Source organism: Dysidea avara, chromosome 5 (genome assembly GCF_963678975.1).
Source record: "Dysidea avara chromosome 5, odDysAvar1.4, whole genome shotgun sequence".
Classification (NCBI taxonomy): Eukaryota; Metazoa; Porifera; class Demospongiae; order Dictyoceratida; family Dysideidae; genus Dysidea; species Dysidea avara.
This window is the reverse complement of record NC_089276.1, coordinates 26389319-26409487: the sequence shown is the minus strand read 5'-3', so window position 1 is coordinate 26409487 and position 20169 is coordinate 26389319. Positions and strand designations below refer to the sequence as shown.

Genomic DNA, 20169 nt, shown 5'->3' with positions numbered 1-20169 from the left:
CGATTAGTGGGCTTTGCTCCACGTAAGCTTGCAGACAGCCAATGACACAGTTTCGTACTACACACTGCACTTACTAATAAATGGGCGTGTGTTTGTAATGTGATAAGTGGGCGTGGCTCACAAAAGAGCTATGCGATAGCGTTTATAAGTTTCCACGTAGTCAAACGAACAATTTTGTTTCTCACATGATCCAATCTGGGTCAGACCTGGATAATTTGTAAACCGGATCGGACCCGGATGACCCGGAGAAAATGTGACCCGGTTGACCCGGATGACCCGACCTGGTTTCAACGCTGATAGGCATGTCTGTACAATCATTGTAATGGGTTGAATACTATGTGGTATAAATTCAATCACCAAAATGAGTGACACTTACTGTATTGCCTCAAATAGTTGCCTGGGTAAAAAGTTGTCTACACATTTATTTCAGCTTTTCACCCAGGCCACTGGGTCTGGGTGAAATTTGCTCGAAAGAAATAAACGCCCTGGCCACTATTCTAGACAATACGGTATTCAAACATTGCTCTGTAGGTTGTAATCTTAAGCATGGAGAGTTATACTAGATGAAGCCATGGATGTGTGACATATTAGTTTTAGTGGATTATGCCTGTACTATTATTAGTACCTTCAGAAGATTAACTAAACCAGTTTTTACCATATTTAGCTTCTGATAGCACATGTAATAAATTGATATGTTGTGTAAGAGGAAAACAATTTTGTGTATACTTGTATGGCTTCCGGACCAGCTAGATTTAAAGTTACCAATAATACCCTAAGGCAATATATGATTTTGATGTGTCATCTCTAATCATTTAATATACCCATACTCAATTTCCACAGATAGTTTGGTACTTTTACAGTTGTATCACAAAATGAACAATTTTTTTTTTTTTTTGCAAAATTTGTCACTTACTAATTATACAAATACACTACAAGCTATTGTGAAGGTGTTAGTGTAAAGTTGAGAAATATTATTTAAAAAGTACACATAATATTATTGTATTGGTATATTATAATTATCAAATAATCAACAACTGAATAATAATAATTCAAATATTTATTTATACTCTATCCAACTGTCCAATCATCACACTGGTGAGGCTGGTAGCTCTAGCAGTCTCTGTATTCCTAACATCACTACATCCTCCAACAATAATGATGTTGTTATTTATAGTAACTACTGTTGTGGCAGCACATCTGATGGGGAGGGATCCTACTGTCCTCCAACTGTTACTAGTATCATCATATAACATGATGTTGTCTTGTGGCTTGTATTGTCCATCCTCTCCCCCTACAATAACAGGAGGTATGGTGTGGGGGACAATGGTAGTGTACCAATATGGTGTATGGCATAGTTCACTCCATTTGTTGTTATCATCATGAGATTGTACTATACTATCTATAGTAGTAATGTATGTTGTATTGTAACGTCTGTTATCTGCACCAGTATATCCTGTGATGATTATGGAGTTGTTGCTGGTTGTAGCACTAATGGAACGCATTGGTGTGGGGAGACATGTTTTAGTTTTGGTCCATTGATTAGTGTTAGTATTAAAATATTCAATACTGTCCTGTGCTACATAATCTTCATCTTCACCACCAGCTACAATAGTATACTGGTGGTATGGTACTACTAAAGGTCTGTCTCTTGCACATTTCATATCACCATATAAAGTAGTCCATTTATCTTCTTCTAGTGTTAGTACTTTATTAGTTGGCCTGCCAGTAATATAGTCATACCCCCCAATCACTGCTAACACATCATTGATGTTGACAACAACCCCATATTGTTGTGGGAGAGCAGCTGGTAGTTTAGTCCACTTGTTCTCCCTCAGGTTGTAGGCAAACACATAATACTCATCATTATCATCTGGACACTGCCCTCCACCAATATAGAGTATGTCATTGATGACAGTACCATATGCCTTCCTCATTGGTACTGGAAGGTCCTGACATTTGATCCACTTTATCTTGTATTTTTCACTTTTTAGGTAAAGTCCTAATTCTGGAAACTCCTACAGAAATGGATTACATCACAATGAAGTCTACAATAATGTGAGTTTGTATTGTATCATATTAATTTTAGTGGTTGTCATGGTAACAAGATATACAGTTATGGTTATGTTAATTAATTATTAACATTTTGTGGCAAACAGTTGGATTTATCTTGTGGTTGAGATCTGGCTGGTTAGATGATGAAATGTAGTTTGCCAGCATCCTGTTGAATAAAATTTGTTATTGTTAAATTCTCACATGACACATTCCTCAGTGTGATACAGAGGTTTGCAGAACTTTTTAAACAAAACTGTAAACAGCCAAAACGTGATCAATCTACTTTGAAATGTGTCAAATTACAGCACCACAACTTTGTTGGGTCAGGTTTCTGTTGCTTCCTGTGTTGCATAGATTTTGCAATTCTCTGTATTGGTCCAGTATACTATGAGAATGTGTCAGTAAAACATTGTGTCATTATCAGGATACTACTGAGTGATCTCCATGTTGTGACCATGTTGTGTGTTGTCTTATCATGTGACATGTTGTTGCTATAGTAACTCGGAATATAACTGGTCTAACAAGTTCATAAAACCTGTTTTGTGAGACCAAACCTTGTAGTAATTAAATAAATTGCTACAAAGTTTAAAAGTTTTATGGAGTTTCCACTATCTAACTAGTGGACTGTTGCCTTCAATATCAACTAAGGGTACGAGCTTGAGTTTTCACTGTTTAATGCTACTTTAGTATCTATGTACCTTTTTGCATACAGCAAAAGGTGTAGATTTTCAGTAGTACATCAATGGGTTCATGTGCTGACTATCACGTAAAATAAATAAACAACAACTGAGGAATCATCTGTAATAATGTTAGTATATACTCATCCAACAGTTTCAGTAAACTGACTGACTAGCTTCATGTATTGCTCTTTATGTGTTGGGCTGTGTAACAGGCTGGATACAGCTGAAAGCTAAAAGCAAATTGGCTGTCTTTCTTTGGGGGTGCATGCTTTGTTGTGCAATTGTAGCCTCATATTTCTGGCTGTACTGTTTCCTTTAATGCAGTGTTATGAGTTAAATTATGAGCAATCTAACCAACAGGTGTGAGAAAATTTACTAGCAACGATCGTGATCTTTACATTATATGCTCTAAAATTATCACACTTTTGGGTACTTACTCGTATGTGTAATAGGATGGATGGCTGTGGTATTCAGGATTAATAGTGTGAGTATTGTAAACAGGAAGGAATAAAATAGTGTGAGGCAAAGCTAAGCACTATTTCCCTACTGTTTACAATGCAAGAACTATTAATCCTGAATACCACAGACATCTGTCTTGTTGCAAATTAATCCGAAAACCATAGCAACTGTTACTAGGCAACAGAAAATCAAATAATATAACCGCTGCTAAAGACCAATCACACTTAGCACTCATTGCCTAGAAACTGTTGCTATAGTTTAAAGGATGTTTACCTTAGCTATGGTTACCTAGCAACTGTTGCTAAGTGTTGCTATGTCATTGGGCATTTATCACTATGAAAATGCTTGTTGTCATGTCGGACATTTAGAAACACACCACACTATTTGGTTAAACGCTTGACATATTTCAAAATAATACGTCAAGCTGCTATTGTAACACATTCACTTGTTGGATTACATATGTATTATTCTGGTGTGTTAATTACGACTTTGATGTGCAGGAAAAAAATCTACTTTTGCAGGTCATTTACAAGACATTGTGACACATTATTATTACCACATTGTTTTGATAGTATGTTTGAAGATTACTGGTATGAGAAGGTTATCTGTGGCACCAAGTAAACAACCACACTCCCAGTCACTCTACACACAATACATAGAGGTCATATATTTGTGATTTTTGAACACTAGTATCATTGAAGGTCCACTGATTTTACAGGTGTACTGTTTTTAGTTGGATGTATAGTCATGCTAAACCAAGTTTACGCTTGGTTTCCTGAGATTGATTCCGAAACTGTAGTAATATCCTATGAGCATTGTGAACTCTAGTCTATAGGACTGCTTTATTAGAGTAGTTTGTGTACGCTAGTCAATGTGACTGCTTTATTAGAGTAGTTTGTGTACACTAGTCAATGTGACTGCTTTATTAGAGTAGTTTGTGTACACTAGTTAATGTGACTACTTTATTAGAGTAGTTTGTGTACGCTAGTCAATGTGACTGCTTTATTAGAGTAGTTTGTGTACGCTAGTCAATGTGACTGCTTTATTAGAGTAGTTTGTGTACGCTAGTCAATGTGACTGCTTTATTAGAGTAGTTTGTGTACACTAGTTAATGTGACTACTTTATTAGAGTAGTTTGTGTACGCTAGTCAATGTGACTGCTTTATTAGAGTAGTTTGTGTACACTAGTTAATGTGACTACTTTATTAGAGTAGTTTGTGTACGCTAGTCAATGTGACTGCTTTATTAGAGTAGTTTGTGTACTCTAGTCAATGTGACTACTTTATTAGAGTAGTTTGTGTACGCTAGTCAATGTGACTGCTTTATTAGAGTAGTTTGTGTACGCTAGTCAATGTGACTGCTTTATTAGAGTAGTTTGTGTATGCTAGTCAATGTGACTGCTTTATTAGAGTAGTTTGTGTACGCTAGTCAATGTGACTGCTTTATTAGAGTAGTTTGTGTACGCTAGTCAATGTGACTACTTTATTAGAGTAGTTTGTGTACGCTAGTCAATGTGACTACTTTATTAGAGTAGTTTGTGTACGCTAGTCAATGTGACTACTTTATTAGAGTAGTTTGTGTACACTAGTTAATGTGACTACTTTATTAGAGTAGTTTGTGTACGCTAGTCAATGTGACTACTTTATTAGAGTAGTTTGTGTACACTAGTCAATGTGACTGCTTTATTAGAGTAGTTTGTGTACACTAGTCAATGTGACTGCTTTATTAGAGTAGTTTGTGTACACTAGTCAATGTGACTACTTTATTAGAGTAGTTTGTGTACGCTAGTCAATGTGACTACTTTATTAGAGTAGTTTGTGTACACTAGTTAATGTGACTACTTTATTAGAGTAGTTTGTGTACACTAGTCAATGTGACTACTTTATTAGAGTAGTTTGTGTACGCTAGTCAATGTGACTACTTTATTAGAGTAGTTTGTGTACACTAGTCAATGTGACTGCTTTATTAGAGTAGTTTGTGTACACTAGTCAATGTGACTGCTTTATTAGAGTAGTTTGTGTACGCTAGTCAATGTGACTACTTTATTAGGGTAGTTTGTGTACACTAGTCAATGTGACTGCTTTATTAGAGTAGTTTGTTTATGCTAGTCAATGTGACTGTTCTATTAGAGTAGTTTGTGTACGTTAGTCAATCTGACTGCTTTATTAGTGTAATTTGTGTATTCTAGTCAATGTGACTGCTTTATTAGAATAGTTTGTGTACGCTAGAGTAGTTTGTGTATGATACTTGCTGTATTAGTGTAGCTTGTGTAGGTTAGTCAATGTGATGAATGAACTAAATCAATTTTCAGTCAAATGTCGCAATTACTGTATACCATTGGTAGGCCATAATTTGGTGTAGACCATTTAGTACTCCAGTCTAAGTGTTATAAACAAGTTCAGCTGACAAGTATACTATTGACTGTAGTTTAGTGATATGTCTACAGTTACGTGTGGTATGATGGCTAGACTTCAAAGTCAATAGTGGTGGGTTCAAACTCAGTGATTAGTTGTCATGCTGTGTTTAATGTTCTTGTAAGTACCCAGCACTTTAGAGTGTTGTAGACTTTGAACTGTATAAAGACAATACTCTTTATACAAGTATAAGAAAAAAATTGGAATTTTAAATTAGATTAGGGACAGTGTAAAATGCTGCAATAAAAAGTACTGAAACAAGCTGGATCGGAGTAGTATGTAATGTCCAAATACTGTAAAACAGTAAGAAGTGAATATCAGCTAGTACGTAATGTCCAAATACTGTAAAACAATAAGAAGTGAATATCCGATATTCACTTCTTATTGTTTTACAGTATTTGGACATTACATACTACTCCGATCCAGCTTGTTTCAGTACTTTTTATTGCAGCATTTTACACTGTCCCTAATCTAATTTAAAATTCCAAATTTCTGCCTGCCTGCCTGCCTGCCTGCCTGCCTGCCTGCCTGCCTGCCTGCCTGCCTGCCTGCCTGCCTGCCTGCCTGCCTGCCTGCCTGCCTGCCTGCCTGCCTGCCTGCCTGCCTGCCTGCCTGCCTGCCTGCCTGCCTGCCTGCCTGGCTGCCTGCCTGCCTGCCTGCCTGGCTGCCTGCCTGCCTGCCTGCCTGGCTGCCTGCCTGCCTGCCTGCCTGCCTGGCTGCCTGCCTGGCTGCCTGCCTGCCTGCCTGGCTGCCTGCCGGCCTGCCTGCCTGCCTGCCGTCAAGCGTAGCGAAAAAGTGGCTACAACTACAGCCCTAATTTTTTTCGCAGAAACGTTTTTAGTTCGCTTAAGAAAATACCTTTGGTATATTGATAAGCATACAATGCTTGCGCTATTGTCTTACCTTTTATCCTTCTTTACCAAGACCATCACTCAAGGTTCTTCTGCTGAGTGTTAATAGACTACAGTACAGCTTCCATACCAGTGTATATTGCATGTAGACTAATGTTCATGAATAAAACTAGCTATTTTCAGTTAGATACTTATGGTAGTAACTTTTAATTTTCGTGGTAGTTCTAGATTATTCTCTTACTGTGACTATATAAAAGTGTGCTGTGTATGATACTTTCGGAGTATGAATTAGAGTGAGTTTTAAGCTTATTGATGTGAACTTAGCTTCAGTAAATTACAGTGGAACCTCATTCACTGTTATAGACACCATATGGCACGTTTGCTTCATAAATGCTCCTTGTGTTAATATTTAGGCACTCTGTGGCTTTCATCATGTGTTGTAGCAGTTAATGTGCTTGTATTGAAATGGTCACACCCCCTGATAAGCAGGAACAGGGATAAATGGATCTCTCACACACTACTGCACGTAATGTTATGCAATCAATTGATTTGCGGTTGCCTGTAATTACTGTTCTGGTGGCTACTTTGAAGCAACACTGGTGTTTTGAGTGAAAGGAAATGGTAAGGAGATAAATTAGACACATTTTAACACTCTAATGGGTGATTTTCACATAACGGATTAGTGGCCTCGTGGGTTTATGCGCAGCGTAGTTGGTAAAACACCTGAAAACCAACCAGACTTCCAGTGAATTGCTTCAGTTATTTATGGGCTGACTATCTTCATTGTGACATTATAAACACTTTAAGACTATTTATGTGTGTTAATTTACTGGCTATATAAGGTTTGTTTGCCGATTTTTTAAACTTTGTGGTTATGTAACTGCATACGGGTTACCGTTAAACAAACCACAATATCACAAATTGATTTGCTGGTTATTATATATAGTTTATGGGATTATGTTGTATGGTTTGTGAGATATGATAGTTTAAAACACTCTGATTGGAGTCTCCAAGAAATTTAGTGGTGAAGGGGGAATTATTAATTAAATTAATTAACAAACTTCTCGAATTAAGAACACAATAGAAAAAAAACCTCCATAATAAGGACAAAATTTTGGTCCCGACAGGTCTGGGTAATACATTTTTTACCTCTGAAAGAGGAATACCTCTATATTATAGCAAAACATGGCCAAAAATTCTGGGTCCCAAAATATTCATAATAGAGAGGTTCCACTGTAGCTACTACTAAAATATCACATATTGGCAATGAGAATTTATTTATACTCATGCATGCTATATGGCTTGGGAAACTGCAGGAATTTTAACCTGAATCAGACTCTATCAAGTCGTACTTGGAAAGAGTACTTTGAAGCCAATGAGATTGATGCTAAGCAGCAACTTGTAGAGTTACTTAGTTCAATTGGTGCTCCTATTAACACTCTCCTAAGTGATCTACTTGCTCCAGCTACACCAGGTGAAAAATCGCTTGAAGCTATTTCAAAGCTCTACTTGATTACTTTGAACAAAATATTTCTTTTTCATAAACTTAATCAGACAGCTACTGAGTTAATTGCACAGTATGCAATTAACTCGGTAGCTTGTTATACTCATTGTAAATTCACAGGTGCTCTGGGAGAAAGTTCACATGATCGTTTTGTATGTGGGCTCCGTCACAAAGCCATACAACGTTGTCTATTAGCAGAGGCTACACTGATCTATACTAAGGCCTTGGAAATAACAAGGGGATGGAGTCAGCTGATAAAGGCCATAAATTATTTAAGAAGACTGACACCAAGAGTATATAATGGGAGAGCTGACAGAATCAATGCAATAAGATCACGTCCAGTGAACTCTCATTGGCATTCTCAAAGCTGCTACCGTTGTGGGATTGCAAATCACAATGCTGCATACTGCGAATTTAAAGAGGCTCAATGTCATAACTGTGCCAAGACTGGACACATCGCCCCCACCTGTCACTCTAAGGCTTCCCATACCAAACTCCCACAAACTGAATAAACCCTTGAGCAAACAAAACCAAATCAAAAGCAAAAAGACTAACCATTTACAAGATGACACACAACTATCCACTGATGAAAATGCCAACAGCAATGAAGATGAATTTGGACTCCATAGAGGGGACACTCGTTCTGCTGACCCCATTATTGTTTCATTATCTTTAAATGGACAGAAACTTGACATAGAGGTTGATACAGGAGCAGCCATCTCTGTCGTATATCAGACACAAGCTTTGTTTAGAAACAAAACTCTACACTCGTCTAATCTGGTACTCAAAACATACACAGATGAATGTATGAAGGTAGAGGGCACACTCAATATAAAAGTGAAATATGGCAACCAAACAAAGAAACCAATGCTAGTGGTTGTAAAAAGGAAAAGATTAAGTCTCCTAGGCAGAAATTGGCTGAAACACATTCAACTTGACTGGCACAATATTTTCACCATAAGAAGGGTTAAACTGAAGCCACTTAACTTACTTTTACAACAACAAAACACTGTTTTCAAGAGATCTTGGAAAGATTCTGCCATCTACAGCTTCTCTGCACATAAAGCCAGATGCTCCACGATTTTTCAAACCCGACCAGTTTTCTTTGTAATCAAACATGCCATCAGCCAAGAAATTGATCGGTCAGAAAACAGGGGACCATCTCTAAGGTTCCTCATAGCCAGTGGGCCACAAAAATTATCCTAGTCCCAAAGAGTATTTGTGGAGATTACAAAGTTACCATCAACCAAGCTTTGTCAGTTGAAGAATATCCATTACCAACTCCTGAAGTTTTCAATCTTATCAGCAGGGAAAATATTCTCTAAGCTAGAGCCTACTTACAGTTACCAATTGAAGACAACTCAAAGCCTTACTTGACTATTAATTCCCATCAAGGTCTGTATGCCTACAACTGCTTGCCTTTTGGCATTTCCTCAGCTACAGCTTTTTTTTCAAAAACTAATGGACACTGTTCTACAAGGAATTCCTGGAGTGTGCTGCTATATTGATGATATATTCATCAGTACCTCAGATAAAGTCAGTAACCTCCATATCTTACTCGACTGATTACTCATGGTTCTGAAACTGGAGAAGTATGAGTTCCTACTTAAGTCTATTGAGTACTTAGGACATGTGATAACTAAAGATGGTATTGAACCTGTCCCTTGCAAGGTAGAAGTCATTAAAAGTCCCAATGTGCAGCAGCTAACATCATTTTTGGGCTTGATCAACTATTACAAAAAATTTATTCTAAATTTGTCAACTCTTTTACACCTTTTGAACTCTCTTTTACAATCAAACAAAAAATGGTGTTGGTCAACTGAGTGTTCCAAAGCTTTTCAGAATGCCAAGGAACAGCTAACCTCAGCTTGTGTACTGTAATCCCAATTTACCAATTATCTTAGCAGCTGACACTTATGCATATGGAGTGGGGGCCATAATCTCTCAGATGTTTCTGAGCATTGCTTCCCGTACATTAACAAGTGCAGAAAAGAACTGTGCACAGCTAGAAAAGGAAGCTCTGACACTGATCTTTGGTGTTAAAAGTTTCATCATTACCTCTATGGGCATAATTTCATCCTCATAACTGACCACAGTCCATTAATTACAATCATGAGACCAAAGAAAAGCATACCTTCTCTAGCAGTTATACGGTTACACAGATGGGAATTTTACTGTCTGCATATGACTACACCATTCAACACAAGTAAACCACACACCATGGCATTGCTGATGGTTTGTCAATGTTACCATTACCTTCAACACTCCCAGACTTAGATGCTCAATGTGTAACCACTTTTAACATTGCACAAGTACAAGCTCTTCCTATAACTTTTGGAGACATTCAGAAAGCTGCTAGATGTGATACCATACTTGGAAAAGTCTACCGTTATGTACAAGAGGGATGGCCTATGTACCAAGGTACCAGAGGAACTTCAACCTTACAAACACCGTGAGAATGAACTTGGTATAGAGAATAGCTGTGTGATGTGGGATATACATGTGATTGTTCCAGACACTTCATTCACAAGCATTGAAATCTCTCCATGCCATCAGCCTGGAATCACCAGAATGAAGGTGATTGCACAAAGCTACTTTTGTTGGACTGGACTAGGCAAAGCAATTAAAGAATTGTTGCTCATCATGGATTGCCAGAACAATTAGTATCGGACAATGGTCCTCAATTAACCTCTGCAGAATTCACAGAAGGCAATCATATTAAACACATCCTGAGTGCTCCTATCATCATCCAGCCTCAAATGGTCTTGCCGACACTTTGTACAAACATTTAAATGAATTCTAAAGGCGAGTTCCAATGATGGCAAATAAATTCATCATTGCTTAGCAGAATTCTTGTTTGAGCATTGTGCAACTCCTCACACCACCACTAATGTTCCTCCGTGTGAACTGTTCCTGAAACAAAAACTCAGAACAAGTTTTGACATGATGATACTAAATACAAAACAACAAGTGACATCTAAACAAGCAGATCAAAAGCAACATCATGGCAAACATTCCAGATCACAACCTATGTTTGGCACTACTGTATCTGTCAGAGAATACTATGGACCACACACAAGTGGATACCTGGCGTGATTCTACAGAAACTGGGCCCAGTGACTTTTAGTGCCACAATTAAAAATGACAGAACCATGAAATGTCATATAGACTAATTATGTCATAGAATAGTCACTCCGAAGGCTATAGCCACACTTGATACCACCTTATTGACATTGTCACTTATCCTTATTCTCCACCAAAGGATACCACTGTCTCTGAAACTGTTAGTGAACAACATACATGCTACTAGCCCAGCCCAGTTAAATATAAATAAGCCTTGAAGAGCTTTCAGTGCTACCCAGAAACATTTCCAATAGGTTACTATGGGATTTTAAATTTTAGTATTCAGTGAATTTTTGCTAACTGACTAACCGACCAACCAACCAAATTGTTCCTTCAGACAAGTGTAACTCAATAACGGCTAAGGATGCAGGCTTGATTTATTCAGTGTTAGATGTCGCTTCAGCCCGACTGGTACATATTGCCCTATTCTTTGGTATCAAGCACTTTTCATGAAGAATCCAAAATTTTGATACTTGGTGATCATGTGATATTTTGCTTACATTGTGCATGCAAAACTTATGTGCTACGACTGCAAACACTAAAACATGGATTGTACTGTACTATGATGCAAGCTTTACTCAACCCACCAGTCATCACTGAGAAATTTTCAGCACTGTGAGGTTCACTAATTAGCTACTAAGCACAAAAATCACAAGTACTCAGTATTGGTATCGATACTCATCAATACCATGACAAAAGTACTTGGAATTGTATCAAAGCAAAATTTTCTGGTATTGCCCTCCCCTACTGGAGTGGAGAAGTTCTCTAAAATGAGACCTCCTATCTCCACAGTTAAGGGAGTCAACACACATCGCACCTCACTATTGATCACTGATGTGCTAAGTAGCATTGCAGATCTTACAATTGATCACTGATCTGCTCACAGATCAGTGAGCTACCTTATATATAACAATGTAGAAAATGATTGTGGGTTTACGTTTTGTGCAAGATATGATGACATGATAATGTTTTACTCAACCCACATCTATCTACTACCATAAGTGTGTTAAATTTTGTGGGTAAAATTTTCAAAAAGTCAGGTTTGCAGGTGTATTAAATTTCGTGGGTATAATTTTTGTGGTTTAATCTTGACGAGCCAGTTTATTTTCTCAAGGAGCCACAGGGAGCAAAGTTTGTGCTTTAAGGTTGCGTTTAAAGTTTACAGATTAAGAACAACTTTGGCTACTCCATTTACACTTGTGTACTTATCTGGGACTAAGCAAACCATTTTGTGGGGTTGACTCACCACAACAGAATCTTGCCTGCTGGTATCAGAGGAAACAAGTCTTACATACTTGAACAAGGCCATCAGTATCTATTCATGTGGGGAATAGGAGCACATGTCGTCATCAGGTCGGTACATAGTGAATTACATAGAATTAATATATTATATAAATTTACTTGTAAATTGAAGTTAACAGGACAGGCACTATGGGAGTGCATGATGCAATCACATGCAAACAGGCCCAACCCATCTGGAATGTGCTAACAAAGCATTGCATCACCTCTTTGCATGCTATGGGATAGCAGTTTCACACTATCATAAACCACAACTTGTAGCACCTGTCAGTCTACTTGTATTAGCACCTAGTGTTCAGTCTGCCTCATGATCAGTAGCTAGTTGCAGTGATTGGAGTGTTTCAGGGTGTTTGTATCACCATGTCTTGTATATCAACAAGTCCTGTGTATCAGCTAGCACTTGTATTAGCAAGCTTTGTGTAGCAGCAAATCCTATGTATCAGCTAGCACCTTGTATCAGTAAGCTTTGTGTAACAGCAAATCCTATGTATCAGCTAGCACTTGTATTAGCAAGCTTTGTGTAGCAGCAAATCCTATGTATCAGCTAGCACCTTGTATCAGTAAGCTTTGTGTAACAGCAAATCCTATGTATCAGCTAGCACTTGTATTAGCAAGCTTTGTGTAGCAGCAAATCCTATGTATCAGCTAGCACCTTGTATCAGTAAGCTTTGTGTAGCAGCAAATCCTATGTATCAGCTAGCACCTTGTATTAGCAAACTTTGTGTAGCAGCTAGTATTTTGTCAAGCCTTGTGTATCAGCTAGTACTTTGTCAAACCTTGTGTATCGGCTAGTACTTTGTCAAACCTTGTGTATCAGCTAGTACTTTGTCAAACTTTGTGTATCGGCTAGTACTTTGTCAAACCTTGTGTATCAGCTAGTACTTTGTCAAACCTTGTGTATCAGCTAGTACTTTGTCAAACCTTGTGTATCAGCTAGTACTTTGTCAAACTTTGTGTATCGGCTAGTACTTTGTCAAACCTTGTGTATCAGCTAGTACTTTGTCAAACCTTGTGTATCGGCTAGTACTTTGTCAAACCTTGTGTATCAGCTAGTACTTTGTCAAACTTTGTGTATCGGCTAGTCCTGTGTATCATGTTGAGACTCACAACAGTATTTCGATGCAATTCTGCTTATAGCAAGTTCTCTGCATCACTACTATACTTGCTGCATTTGATCTCGTGCTTCCTAGTGATTCCAACCCTGGCCAGTTACAATGCTGAAAACTGCCTGCGGACCATCTACAGAGGAACCCATCAACACAGCCCAGTACTTGACCCAGTATCTCACTTAACTGTAAACTGATTGTCACTACCCTCATCAATACTGTAAAAAGGTTCGCTGCCTCTATGTTGCAACACCGTATGGCAGAGCCAAATTTCATCTGACTCACCTACTATCACACATGTGTCAGCTCCCTATACATTGCCTGCTCCAGCTCGTATGCAAAGTTGCATCATAGTATTGCAAGCCACTTTGTCACCCACCAACTCGGCCAACTCAATGATTGTGTCGCTATCATTAACTCTAGATTCAGGCCAGCTATCACTGCTAGTAGCCTTAATTATTGTACACCACCATACCAATCAGCAGACTGCTTGCTCCACTAGCCCTTGTCTAGACACTGTCAACTTGCTATAGCATGTGACAACAATCATCATCACTTCTCTGCAGTCATTGGTTGTCTTAACCACCCTCCTTCAGTTGACCATTGCCACTCCCCTACAATCTATTGCCAGCAACCACACCTTTCAGCCAATTGTTAATTGTCCTCCACAGCAGACTAGGGCTGTTGACCACACCCCATCATTAGCCATCATCTAAGCCTTCCAGAGGTAGTCGTGTCTCTGCCCCCATCAAAGCTCCTCTGCAACTGCATCACTAGATTGCCAGCATCTATCAACATCATGTGGTCAGACCACCATTTCATGTGCTGCTGCTGCTGCTGCTGCTGCTGCTGCTGCTGCTGCTGCTGCTGCTGCCGCCGCCGCCGCCGCCGCTGCTGCTGCTGCTGCCGCCGCTGCTGCTGCTGCTGCTGCTGCTGCTGCCGCTGCTGCTGCTGCTGCTGCCGCTGCTGCTGCTGCTGCTGCCGCTGCTGCTGCTGCTGCTGCCGCTGCTGCTGCTGCTGCTGCCGCTGCTGCTGCTGCTGCTGCCGCTGCTGCTGCTGCTGCTGCCGCTGCTGCTGCTGCTGCTGCCGCTGCTGCTGCTGCTGCTGCCGCTGCTGCTGCTGCTGCTGCCGCTGCTGCTGCTGCTGCTGCTGCTGCCGCTGCTGCTGCTGCTGCTGCTGCTGCTGCTATTATTGGTTGCACATAGCTGCTAGTGTCATTTGTCATGGCTTGTTTGCATGTATTTTGCAGTTGCTAGTGCTCTAATCGCTTTGTTTGTATGTTACCATCATGGTTGTACTGCAGTTATTGCATGGTGCCACTGCTTATACTGCAGTGCCACTATATATGCATACCATAGTTCTGTTGCTTTGTTGAATATGCTGTGCTATTAGCAATGTACTGTTTTTTTTTGCATGCTCAGTGCCACTATGCATAATTGTCACAGTGCTGTCTTTACACGCATGTTGGTGCTGCCAAATAATTATGTTGCTGCCAAATAATTATATTACTGCCAATGTTTATGTTGCATCTTATAGTGTTGTTGTTGTCGCTGTTCTATCCATAACACTGCCACAGATATGTTAAATGCTTGTCTAACATATCGCCACCATTGTTTGTATTGCATTTTGTACTGTTTTTTGCATGCTTCTTGTACCTCAGTACCACTATGAATGTCACACTGCTGTCTCTATATGTTGCTGCTGCCATTGCTTGTTTAATATGTTATTGGCATTGAGATACCAATATTCTGAGATACCGCAAGGTAAGTATAGTCCTTCGATGTACTCCATACCATGTTGTCATAGCTGTCATGTTACTTTTAATGTGTTACTGCTGCCTTGCTGTTATTGCTGCTATAGTCTTACTACTGCCATGTTGCTATAGGCATGTAACTGCTTGCAATTCCATTGAGTTATTTTGTAACTGCATTCTCTCCCAATGTTGTTTTACATTCCTTATTACATTATACTGCCACTTGTATGCTTTGGTTTATTGCATGTCACTTCATGTTGTATGTGTTGCAATAACTGCCACTGTGTATGCCCGTACCCGCAGTGTTCTGTGTTGCCACAGTTACTTCATGTCGTTTCATTCCTGCCATTGTGTACTGCACAGTGTTGTGTTGCCACATGCCATAGAGTTGCTTCATATGGTTCAGTTGCCACCACTGTAAATGCCAGTGTTAACATGCTTTACAGTGGCTCATGTTGTACAGTTTCTGATACAGTGTATGCCGCAGTGTTATGTGTTGCTGCATGCTGTACAGTTGCTTCATGTTGTACAGTTGCTTCATGTTGTACAGTTGCTGCCATTTTGTATGCCAGTGTTCTGCGTTGCCACGTGCCGTACAGTTGCCCATGTTGCACAGTGAGTTGCTGCCACTGTGTATGCCACGGTGGTTATGTGTTGCTGCATGCCATGAAGTTGCTTCATGTTGCACAGTTGATGCCATTTTGTATACCAGTGTTCTGTGTTGCCACGTGCCGTACAGTAGCCATGTTGTACAGTTGCTGCCACTGTGTATGCCACAGTGTTATGTGTTGCTGCATGCCATACGGTTGCTCATGTTGCACAGTTGATGCCATTTTGTATACCAGTGTTCTGTGTTGCCACGTGCCGTACAGTAGCCATGTTGTACAGTTGCTGCCACTGTGTATGCCACAGTGTTATGTGTTGCTGCATGCCATACGGTTGCTCATGTTGCACAGTTGCTGCCATTGTGTATGCCAGTGTTCTGTGTTGCCAGATGCCGTACAGTTGCTGCCACTGTATGCCACAGTGTTATGTGTTGCCACGTGCCATACAGTTGGACAGTTGATGCCATTTTATATTCCAGTGTTCGGCGTTGCCACGTGCATACAGTTGCCCATGCTGTACAGTTGCTACCACTTGTATACCACAGTGTTATGTGTTGCTGCCGCCACTGTCTATGCCACAGTGTTGCCACATTCCGTACAGTTGCTCATGTTATACAGTTGCTGCCATTGTGTATGCCAGTGTTCTGTGTTGCCACGTGCTGTGCAGTATGTCATATAGTTGCTGCCACTGTGTATGCCACAGTGTTATGTGTTGCTGCATGCCGTGCAGTTGCTTCATGTTGTATAGTTGATGCCATTTTGTATGCCAGTGGTCTGTGTTGCCATGTGCCGTACAGTTGCCCATGTTGTACAGTTGCTGCCACTGTGTATTCCACAGTGTTATGTGTTGCTGCATGCCGTGCAGTTGCTTCACGTTGTACAGTTGATGCCATTTTATATGCCAGTGTTCTGTGTTGTCACGTGCCGTACAGTTGCCCATGTTGTACAGTTGCTGCCACTGTGTATTCCACAGTGTTATGTGTTGCTGCATGCTGTGCAGTTGCTTCACGTTGTACAGTTGATGCCATTTTATATGCCAGTGTTCTGTGTTGCCATGTGCCGTACAGTTGCCCATGTTGTACAGTTGCTTCCACTGTGTATGCTACAGTGTTCAGTGTTGCCGCATGCCGTGCAGTCACTCATGTTGTACAGTTGATGCCATTGTGTATGCTAGTGTTCTGTATTGCCATGAGCTGTACAGTTGCCCATGTTGCACAGTGAGTTGTTGCCACTGTGTATGCCACGGTGGTTATGCATTGCTGCATGCCATGAAGTTGCTTCATGTTGCACAGTTGACACCATTTTGTATGCCAGTGTTCTGTGTTGCCACGTGCCGTACAGTAGCCCATGTTGTACAGTTACTGCCACTGTGTATGCCACTGTGTATGCCACAGTGTTATCTGTTGCCGCATGCCATACAGTTGCTCATGTTGTACAGTTGCTGCCATTATGTATGCCACAGTATTAAGTGTTGCCGCATGCCGTACAGTCGCTCATGTTGCACAGTTGCTGCCATTGTGTATTCCAGTATTCCGTGTCGCCACGTGCCGTTCAGTTGTGTACAGTTGCTGCCACTGTGTATGCCACAGTGTTATGTGTTGCCGCTTACCATGCAGTTGCTTCATGTTATACAATGATGTCATTTTGTGTGCCAGTGTTCTGTGTTACCACATGCTGTACAGTTGTGTACGGTTGCTGCTACTGTGTATGCCACAGTGTTATGTGCTAATGCATACTGTTCAGTTGCTTCATGTTGTACAGTTGCTGCTATTTTGTGTGCTAGTGTTCTGTGTTGCCACGTGCTGTACAGTTGCCCATGTTGTACAGTTGCTGCTACTGTATATGCCACAGTGTTGTGTTTCCGCAAGCCATACAGTTCTTCATGTTGTACAGTTGCTGCCATTGTGTATTCCAGTTTTCTGCATTGCGACATGCCATACAGTTTTCTTCATGTTGTACAGTCACTGCCAGTTTATATGCCAGCATTCTTCATTGTCGTGTGCCGTACAGCTGCTGCTACTGCATATGCCACAATGTTATGTGTCACCGCCACCGTGTTGCTGCATGCCATGCAGCAGCTTCATGTTGTACAGTTCCAGCCACAGTGCTGCATGTCGTACAGTTGCTGCCATTGTGCATGCCAATGTTCTGGGTTGCCGCATGTCATACAGTTGCTCATGTTGTACAGTTACTGCCGCTGTGTATGCCACAGTGTTATGTGTTGTCGCCGCCACTGTGTATGCCACGCAATGTTATGTGTTGTCGTATGCTGTAGTTGTACAGTGGCTGCCATTTTGTATGCCAGGGTTCTGTGTTGCCATGTGCCGTTGCCCATGTTGTACAGTTGCAGCCACTGTGTATGCCACAGTGTTAGGTATGTGTTTGCTGTGTGCCATACAGTTGCTCAGGTTGTATAGTTGCTGCCACTGTGTTTGCCAGTATTTCTTCTCGCTGCATGCTGTGCAGTCGCTGCTATCGAAGGTCACAGTGTTATTTATGCATTGCTGCACGCTGTCGAGCACTTTGGTTGCAACTCCATAGTTATAGTGACAGTATACTACAGTAGTTATTGCTGAAGAATATGTAATTGCTACACATTGTGTGCTAGTTTTATTTTATATAATTGCACATGCATTGTGGATACACCCAGTGGTTACTGAATCTTTAATTTGGGGGAAATTGGGTGCAGTAATACTGCTTGAAGAATAACTGTAATGCTGATTGGCATAGCCATCTCTCAGATGCAGCAAATCAAACAGATATTAACAGTGGCACTGCCTCTTTTGTCTGAGAGATTTTGCACGCCCCAGTGAAGTCTTGGGCTTGCCCAATTTTGTCCCCAAATTAGCCTGCAAGCTAAAAATATATTGGAGTCTGTGGCTTGCTTGAGATGTTAAACCATATAAAATAATTTCTTATACTTGTGTAACTTTAGCACTTGTATCATGGCTTGACATACAAGTGCTAAATCCCCTTCAATTTAGTCCTGCCACACATTAGGTAGTGAGTTTGAGCTACTACCAAGTTTTTCTCTAATTCAGTACACCAAAATCAGTTTATAAGTCAATTAAATACTAGACTAATAGTGACAAAACACTCTTGTTACCTCTTTTTATTGTAAAAATTGATCAGTTGAAACTACTATCCCTGCATCTTCATACAGAATAGGTGCCATCATTAATAAAGTTATTACAGTTACGATAAGGCTTCAGATACATTTCTATAGGCCTAAATGGTAAGATTTAACAATGAAGCATTGCTGGAGAGACATTTCTATAGGCCTAAATGGTAAGATTTAACAATGAAGCATTGCTGGAGAGTAATTATTTGCTATGAAATATAGCTGCTAGGCACTTAGACTGAAGTTGTAGTTGCCATGTTCCAGAGTAGAACCTTTCTTTTTGAAAGTCTGGATCCACCCCTGAGCCTCCTCCACACCTAATCTCTAAGCATAAACATAATTCTTGGTTCTCCTCTTGATGATTAACAATCAATAAATAACTCTGGACATCTTGTATTCCAATACATTCAAGGTATATTGTGAATTGACACCTTGGGCTGTCAGCAAAAAGAAATGGGACACAAAGGAGGACAAAGGTAAGTCCATGATGTGTGCATTTTACATGCTGTGGTATGCCTAAAGGCACATCTATGGATGAAGCAATGTCAAACAGTGAAAAAATCAAGCCCATGGAGTTACACTTGTCTGAAGGCAGGTAGGCAGGCAAGCAAATTCCATTGAATATTTTTTTAAATTGTAGCTACTGAGTGAAAGCATTTAGGATTGTACTGAAGGCACTTTTGGGCTTGGTTATACCAAACCAATACTGCCAGGTACATACCAGGATGGTATTGTGAAGTTGGTTTTTGGGTGATAGTTTGGCCAGAAAATCCCAAACCTCTAATATACAGTATTACCACATTGTATGATCCAAGACACACGGTAGTGTGTCGTGTGGCCCAAGAAGCCAGCACGCCACTCCGTGAGTATATTGACAGGAAGAAAGAACACGTGATTTTCACACATATGTAGCTCCGTGATCCCTTATCTGATTGGAACCAAATTTGCTACAAAAGTGCCTACCAGGAAGGAGAGCCTACATGCAGTACCAATTTGAAGAAAATTGCCTCAGCCATTTCCAACATACAAGTGACCAAAGTTTCATTTTAATTTCTTTGCTTTTTCTTCTACTTTTCTCACACTTTGCAAAATCTGCTATAAAACACCAATGTGTGCTCTAATCAGGTTGAGCTTTGGCACATGTAAAGGGCTCATTAAAGCAGATTTCAGTACCAAGTTTGGTAGGAATCCGATGAACGTTT

At 40.2% G+C, this 20169-nt stretch overlaps 1 protein-coding gene and 1 long non-coding RNA gene across 5 annotated transcripts in view; one reads left to right on the top strand and one right to left on the bottom strand.

Annotated features, from left to right (window-relative positions):
- The window catches only part of LOC136256902 (uncharacterized), an 89585-nt gene that overhangs the window by 23198 nt on the left and 46218 nt on the right, over positions 1–20169 (top strand). For 3 of the 4 annotated variants that reach the window (XR_010701721.1, XR_010701720.1, XR_010701719.1), the window contains 2 exons: positions 1175–1306; positions 1992–2055. This is a non-coding gene — a long non-coding RNA (uncharacterized lncRNA). Of the gene's footprint in view, positions 1–1174; positions 1898–1991; positions 2056–20169 lie in introns of all 4 variants that reach the window. The other variant, XR_010701722.1, reaches the window with a different exon arrangement.
- Positions 910–20169, bottom strand: part of LOC136256888 (uncharacterized) — a 75810-nt gene continuing 56550 nt past the window's right edge. The window contains exon 15 of the mRNA XM_066049946.1: positions 910–2015. Within this exon, the coding sequence (XP_065906018.1) occupies positions 1062–2015 (954 nt within the window). The 3' untranslated portion in view covers positions 910–1061. The remainder of the gene's footprint in view (positions 2016–20169) is intronic.